Source organism: Pieris napi, chromosome 4 (genome assembly GCF_905475465.1).
Source record: "Pieris napi chromosome 4, ilPieNapi1.2, whole genome shotgun sequence".
NCBI lineage: Eukaryota > Metazoa > Arthropoda > Insecta > Lepidoptera > Pieridae > Pieris > Pieris napi.
Window position 1 is genome coordinate 8,023,684 of NC_062237.1, and position 8,449 is coordinate 8,032,132.

An 8,449-nucleotide genomic window follows, 5' to 3' on the forward strand; every position below is an offset into this window, starting at 1 on the left:
AAAGACGAATCTTTTTATAATATTAGTGTACAAATTAACTGCATAAAATTTAAATTTAGCCCTAGGCCGGGAAGAAGTAGGTATTCTAATAATTAAAGTGCGACATATGACCTTTTAACTCTTACACTTATCTACGGGAGCAAATGGTATCTAACAAGCATAAAAGACGTAGGTTATTGACACGGTATACCCGTAGTATTTGACGTATGTATTTGTTTTCGATCTCTTATCGACATTTAATTAGAAATATATAGGAATAAACTATTGCGTTCTTATCAAGCGAGTGTTATTTTTCTATTATTTGCAGTAATTGAATATTTTAATAGTTACGAATTTATACGTTGAATTAGTTCTACTCGTAAGTAGAACACCTTGTAAATATTATTTATCAAACTGTATTGACAATTTGAAATAACATTGGTTTCATATGGAGCATGAAGAACGAGAAGTAAGTTGTATGTACGTAGTGTTAATATAATTAAAAAGCATTTGTCAAAGCTCAGTCTTTTCACAATGTTTTCCTAGTCTGTTAAATATACTGACATAGAACCATAGCCCAGATTTAAGGTTAAGAAGAAGTGTGATATCTAATGTAGGCCATACATACTACGGTCTACCGGAGAGGTCCATCTTACTTACATCTTACCAGAGAGGTATGCCTGCGCAGTTGGACTCGAAAGAATCGTTTTTAGATCTTGCGCCGGTCGCCTGCGCTATTCTACTCAAATGACTACAATAATTAGGAATTAAAAATTATTTCATTTTTTTTTCTTATGCCCGTAGCATGTGCATAGCTAAAATACCCACCCAACTATGATAGCTAAATATAAGATAGACTAGGGCAGCACCCTTTGATAAGTTAATTGCTTTCCCGTGCGACGTTTAATTGCCTGACAATATAAGTAACGACATAGATAATTTCTAGTGTCTAACAAGAGAATATTCGAGACAAAGAACGAAGTGATTGTTGTCATGTCCAATAATTGACCAAGCCGGTTTTACGACTAAATTTTGCTAACATTATAAAGTTTCACAGAATGATCTGGAATTTATTAAAAAGCCTAAACTTTTGACGTGAAAACGCAAGTAACAATATAGGAAACTCAGAAATCAAGCTACATTACGTACCCATTCATAAATTTTTTTTATGGAAGTCTTCCAAGAATCTTTCTCTCCAAAAAATGTGACCATAATTTTTTTTTAATTAGTGTTTCATAAAATATATGGTAGTAGAAAAATATCGGACACATATAAAGAAAAAGCAACTCAGGGAAAATGAAAAGCAGAGTATAAATTATGTGAATGATGTCATACAATGATCATACGATTATAGATAACCCTAACATATGTTATAATCTCGGTTATTCTTGCGTAGTCATTTGTTTTTCTTGCTTTATGATATTTTTTATTCGACAATCTGGCATACAATTGGGTATTTCTATTTGGGATAATTTCCCAAGGCAAAAGGTCTACTTGTTATTTGGAATCATTGAAAGCGTAGTTGTATAACCTATTCAACAGTATATAATTGGGTAATTAGAAATTACAAAATGCATGTTCATTAACAAGATAAATAAATACTGAGGAGTGAAATAAATAGAAAGGATTTACCTTTAAATAAATAAATAGAAATATAACTGAATGGGCAGCATCAGCAGTAGGTGGGTCATTTTATATATAGCTCTTACTCTGTACCTTTCAGTAGCGTTACCGACAGAGCTCAAAGTCACAACTTCAGCGCTTCGAATAATAAGAGAACTACATAGAAAAACAAAAACGTCGGGATCATCATGACTGTCACTATTGGAAGAAATTGAGTGAGGACACTGATCTTAGATTGAGGGTACATCTCGCATCCATTGTTCATGTCAGCATGTATGAAAGCTATGATTTAATTTTCTTGCGAAATTATAAAACAAAAAACATTTTTAATTCAATAATATCAAAAATAGCCTACATCTATATATAATCTTACGGCCAGACATGATTTCAAGTAGTGAATAAAAAGTTATCTTAAAAGAAAGGTCAGCAAAAAATGTTATTTAATAATTGTACTGATGTATTATAATAAAAATCGCAGAATATTTGCCCGAGTCGATAACCTCAAGCGAATACTATCAGTTATAAAATGAATTATTTCGAACGTAATTTTTACGTATAGTTAAATATGGAAAGCTTATTGAGTACATATTGTCTATATACTATATTGTCTATAGTAGTTTTATAATTATTTCATTCGTAGTAGTAATAAAAATTTGGAAAATCAAGCTCACTCCTCTGATTTGAACGAAGAGCTACTTGACAAGATCGAACGCCTGCAGGATTTCTGCATACGTTTCATATTTGGTCTAAGAAAATATGACCATGTGTCTAAATTCCGCAGGCAGCTGGGGTGGCTACCTATTCGATTCAGACGTCACGCTCATCTTCTTCAACTTCTATACTCAATTCTTTTCAATCCGAAAACCCATTCTTATCTCAAAAATCACTTCAAATTCTTAGGTCCTTCTAACTATATGTTACGCTCTTCTAAATAAATAAAGAGTGTTTTTTTTATTTTCTATGTAGGTATAATTTTTTTTTACTAATTTTAAATTTAACATCGATGTAATATTGAATATATATATATGTACCTTATACAAGGTACAAAAAGTTTTTATCTTACTGTTTGTTGTAAAGTTTTCGTTTTAATTATTTGTATTAATTGTATAGTTTTTTAACTCGTAAGTTTATAAGGAATTTAAAATCTGTACGTGTAGCCCTTCAGCACCAAGGTTAAACCACCAATTGATTTTTTTGGTGTTTTCTGTACCTTTCGTTTATTATATATAAATTATTTATTATTATATTTTAAGCAATAAAAAGCAATAAAAAGTAAATTATATTTAAATTGTAATTTAGGAACATATCTAACTTCCAATTAATTATCTCTTTTAATTTGTAACTGCTGAATGAAAAATAATATATAACAAAACTTACCAACATATTTAATTCCCTCTGCCTTTAACCCGTCAACCGCCCTTTGCAGCACCTGCTCTTTGACGTCAGCCAGCTGTTCGGGAGTTATAAGGGGGCAGGGACAATAAGCTCCCATGCCGCCTGTGTTGGGACCTGTATCACCATCCCCTATACGTTTGTGGTCTTGAGCTGGCGGCATCATGGCTACGGTTTCGCCGTCTGTGAAGGCTAGCACCTGAAATAGGGAATCCAATTTTTTTTAAAGTTTAAGGCTTTATATAAATTTAAAAGAAAATTCATTAAAAATATAAAACTTTTTCGGTCATTTTTATTATATATAATTTTTTCCCAAATTTGATTACTACTGGCATTGATGTTGTTTATTCATTATGTTAAGTTAAACCAAGCTCGCCTTTCCTTTTCCACAGACATTTTGATAAATAGTATTGAATTGAACTAGCAACTAGCTTTGGTTTTTACCTAAATTATAACACGCTTTCACTGTTATCACAACAGTGTTTGTTTACCACCAAACTAATAATTAATAATTTTACTTTCTAGGCATGTAGTTTTGATGTTTAATGGGTATCGATTTCTAAAAATATATCGTAGTAACAAAACAAGTAAACAACTAAACATTTTTTTCACTAATTAGTTTCATTATCTTATTTAGCCCCCAATACACACAGATTACAGTTTGACCTCCTTTATCTATATTATTTTTGTGACCCATACGTAATCGTACACGGCGTAACATCATATGTTTTTGCGATCAATCCATATTTCAAAATTGAAACATCTTGGCAAACTATCAAGTTTAATTAAGGTAAAATATTCTTTAAACGGTGTCACCATTATAGATATTATTTCTATACAACAATTGCTTCATACAATTTTTAAAGAACTAATATTTGTTTTTATAAATTATACATATAAACTGTTTGTTTAAGAATATGTTAATAATTTTAACATCGACACGTTTTCTAAAACAAAGGATAGGTTTTAATCGCCAACTTTTCTTTCCTCTATAATTAAAATATTGTTTATGTAATATTTCGAAAAATAAGCACAATTTTACTACAATCATAAAACGCAGGAAGAATTCTTATGGTCTAGAATTTCTTTTCTCTCGAAAACCATATAAAACCTTACTAATAAGATCCGAATTGGAACCGGTTTAACCGCTGCCTACGTGACCTGTTGGGAACAAACATTGCGTGTAACTCAGAGGTTCCAAGATGTCTTAGAAGGCTAAACGAAAATGCCCCATACCTATTGGGGTATATCTACGCAACCTCTATGCAATTACAAGACACAACACACAAACAAATGTTTTGCGACAACCCGTGTTAAGTTTATACTTATATAATTAAATAAATTATACTTAAAATACACCATTAGAACAATATATAGACTAGTTTCGCAAGCACAGCTTCTGGGTAATAAAAGGTATTTAAAGGAAAGTAGTATTTAATTTACCTATTGAAAACACAAGATTAACTCATGACGATAAATGCAATCGTTTTCGTAATGCATGCTATGCGTGTCTTACTGCACATGTAATCTTTTTGCTTTGAATTATTTATATCGGATGAATGAGTTTTATTGAAAATTTTAAATTTAGAAAATTAGCAAACAAGTGAAGGTGTAGCCATTTTGGCTTACCCTACTTAATGTTTATAAACATACATAGTAATGTATTATAATTGTCTTTAGTGAGTTTTCTTTTGTTCTAAACAATATGATTTTAATTGTGCTTGAACAATATGATTATATAAGTATATTATGCCTAATTATTTTTTTACATTTCATAAAATAACTATGCTATTTAAAAACTTGGATGTCGTCAGGCTAAATATTTTAGAAATGTATATTTTACACTATTCTATCAAAAGCCCTTACCGATACTTCATCGCCTTCTAATAGCTCTTCAACTACAACTGTCTGGCCAGCTACTCCATATTTGGCATCTGTCAGAATCTCATCTACAGCTGCACAAGCTTCTTCCTTACTTGACGCTACAACAACTCCCTTACCAGCAGCCAAACCAGATGCTTTGACCACCAGAGCTGGGTATGAAGCACTAAAAGTATTGATAAATCATTAAAAAAAATGCATCTAAACTCAAATGTATTTTATGTGAAAACAATTCCTTATATTTTGACTTACTTTTTAATAAATTCCTTTGCTGCATTTGCATCACTGAAGGACTGGTATCTAGCTGTGGGTATCTGGTACTTTGTCATAAACTTCTTGGCCCAATCTTTATTAGCTTCAATTTGGGCACCAGCTTTTGTGGGACCGAAACATTTGATGCCATGAGGAATCAGTGCGTCAACAATACCATTTGCTAGGGGATCTTCTGGTCCAACAACTACTAGATCAATATCCTTTTCTTTACACCATGTAGCAATAGCCTGTAATCGTAATCTATTATGACGTAAAGTATAATAAATAACTTTCATAGGACAGGAAAACAGATGTTTTTATTAACTTTTTTAATGGCAAGTATGGTATTATATTTTTCAATGGAGATTTAGACAATCGTCATTATTGCTTTAACAGAAATCACACCTTACTCTTTGAATGTACATCAAGATACCATCACAGTAGTTAAGCTCATGTTTACGTACATAATTTAATTTACAGAAGGATGATAACTATATAACTACCAATGCTAATAGAAATGATACCAAGAAACATACTAGTATTGTCTTTGATTGACATAACCTTTACACATTTAAAAGAAACATACTGCTTATATTTTTCACAAAAATACTAATTTTATCAAATTAATGAAATATTTATTTATGTTTGCACCTATTAAGTTTATTTTCATTAAGTAAGTAAAATTTTACATGGCAACAATTATTATTTAGTTACATTATCTTAAAGCGTTGGTTCAAAGTTTATCTTTTATTTGATGAGTACTTAGCATAAGAATGTTTTACAAATTATACATGTTGATTTTTTTAAATATTTAAGTAGTATTAGGATTAATTTTCTTAATATTAATTCTTATTTTTTATGACAAGCTGTGCCGATCAATTTTAATAGCATTAATTTGAGAAATAATCTACTGGTTGAAGTATCCAATACCTTCCTCAATAAATTTACTATAAAACATTATTATTGCAATACCAACCAATAGTTCCTGAGATGAGTGTGTTCAAACAAACACACACTTCTACTAATAATAACATTTGGTACATTGAATTAAGTCACAAATAATCAAAATATTTTTAGCCATGTATATAATTATAAAAATGTGTTAATTTTTACTGAGAATAAAAAACTGAGTGTAAAAAAATTAAATAAAACCTATAACTATTGGAACAATTACAATCTAGATTCTAGAATATCCAGTTAAACAGTAAACATTGAAAGTACAAAAAATATATAAAAAACCTTTGATATATAGAGAATACTTTACTATTTGGGCGGAAATTGTAGAATTTTCTGCACTATCAAAATTATATTTTTGACATGAATAGCTTGTAAAAAATGGAGATAGCAGTCCCATAAGATACTCACAGGAAAATCTTTGAGACTAAGATCGACACTTTCCACTTTAATATTTGACGATATGCCAACACTTCCTGGGGCACAGAATATATGTTTTACAAGAGGAGAATTAGATAGTTTCCAGCATAAGGCATGCTCGCGACCACCACTTCCAATAACGAGGACATTTTTAGACATATTTATAAGATGTATTTTTTTACGTAGTAATTCACTCTAACTAGAATATACAACTTCGGAAAATTACTTAAAACGTGTGACTATCAGTAAATGAAAAGTATGATATTATGAAAGTTAAAAACAAGTTATAGTTCAGAGCGCATTAACAAATATGCGACTGCCGAGTGCCGACTGCCGACTACTATTACAATTATTACAAGTCACAGACTAGAATATGATAGTATTATATGACACACGGACCACGGTTACAACACAGGGTGACAACAGCTATTTAACATATTTTTTTTTTAAATAATTTTATGGCCTGATAACGAGACCTTTAAGCCAAGTCTAATTTTCGGTCACTAAATTTCACTTATTTTCCTTCATATTTAATATAGTATATTATATGTCACCGTAAAATTGTAAACACCGTTAGATTGTAATCTATCTCGCGAGATTGTAAACTGTCGAAAGATTGTGAACCTCAACGAACTCCTTACAATTTAAGGTATTATTATTCGGTAGTTATATGAAATTGTTGGGAAGTAAAATTAATCTGTAATTGACCAAAGAAGTTTGAATGATAAGTAAGTTAGTGTAATACAATCTACCGAATAATAATACGTTAAATTGTAAGGAGTTCGTTGAGGTTCACAATCTTTCGACAGTTTACAATCTCGCGAGATAGATTACAATCTAACGGTATTTACAATTTTACGTTAACATATACATGAAATTATGCAAAGACTAGAAACTACAAAGATTGAGAAGTAGAAGTGTGAACTGTCATGTCGTCAGCAAAACTCGAAACATCCTTAATAGACCACAAGCCCATGAACAAAAAATACCTGTGAAATGACCCAACCTGAATTACGCTTAGAAGGCTGTTACTATATCTGAAAATAGCTCTGAGCACTATGCCGTAATTTCTGAGCGGTACATGTGAGTACGTGAGTGAATGGACTTTCTCATGTACAATGGGGGAATTTCGACTAATTATTAATGTACGGCTTTGTTATAAGTGTATAGATGATTAAAAATAAATGTCGAAAAACCTAGTGCCGTACAAAAGTGATGGTGCCGGAAGTCGGTGCAAATTTTTAATTCGACGACAGTTGCAGAAGCAATATAGGTCATTTATTACTGTACGGCATTTGTGTCATTCCTTTTGGACACATATACAGATACTTTACCCGTAAACGCCGTACATATTTCTAGCGGAGCGGTCGAAAGCCAAGGGTCGGAACCCTACCTCTACACCCATATACCCTAAGGTCATTGTAAAATATACGGCAACATGTTCAAAATATTATTTAACACGGACAATAATGTTTTATAATTATGCCGTCCAAATATTATAGTTAATATTTGTGTAATTAAATATTTATCAAAATTTCAGGATTTACCAAGTTCTTACTGCTGTAAGATCAGAGAATAATGTACGGCAACTTGTTTTTTTACATAATGTTACTAAATATTACCGTTGTACATTATAACCGTTCATTATAAATGGTAACAAATAAAAATATTATGATAAAAAATAAATGAAATTTCCGAAATTTAGATGACTTTTCAAATGCTCCTAGAGTAATATGGGGAGTAATATTTTCAAAGATTATTGTTATTTTATATGTAACAAATATAAATAAACAAAAAAAACCAGATGCCGTACATTTTACTCCAGATTATTCTTTACAGCTGATAAAAACTTCGACGACGTTTGAGGTGTCCCTTAAGGTCATTAATAACTGTACATATCTGAGTATACTACCATAAGGCTGTAAAGTATATTTACAGCCTTATCGTA

General features: G+C 30.9%; 1 protein-coding gene across 3 annotated transcripts in view; it reads right to left on the reverse strand.

The window, feature by feature from the left end:
- The window catches only part of LOC125049227 (trifunctional purine biosynthetic protein adenosine-3), a 28,646-nt gene extending 21,793 nt beyond the window's left edge, over nt 1-6,853 (reverse strand). For 2 of the 3 annotated variants that reach the window (XM_047648378.1, XM_047648377.1), the window contains exons 1-4: nt 6,493-6,851; nt 5,128-5,375; nt 4,861-5,041; nt 2,980-3,193 (exon numbers count right to left, since the gene is read on the reverse strand). In XM_047648378.1, coding sequence (XP_047504334.1) covers nt 2,980-3,193; nt 4,861-5,041; nt 5,128-5,375; nt 6,493-6,660 — 811 coding nt within the window. In that variant the 5' untranslated portion in view covers nt 6,661-6,851. Of the gene's footprint in view, nt 1-2,979; nt 3,194-4,860; nt 5,042-5,127; nt 5,376-6,492 lie in introns of all 3 variants that reach the window. The other variant, XM_047648379.1, reaches the window with a different exon arrangement.
- Nucleotides 6,854-8,449: the final 1,596 nt, after the last annotated feature.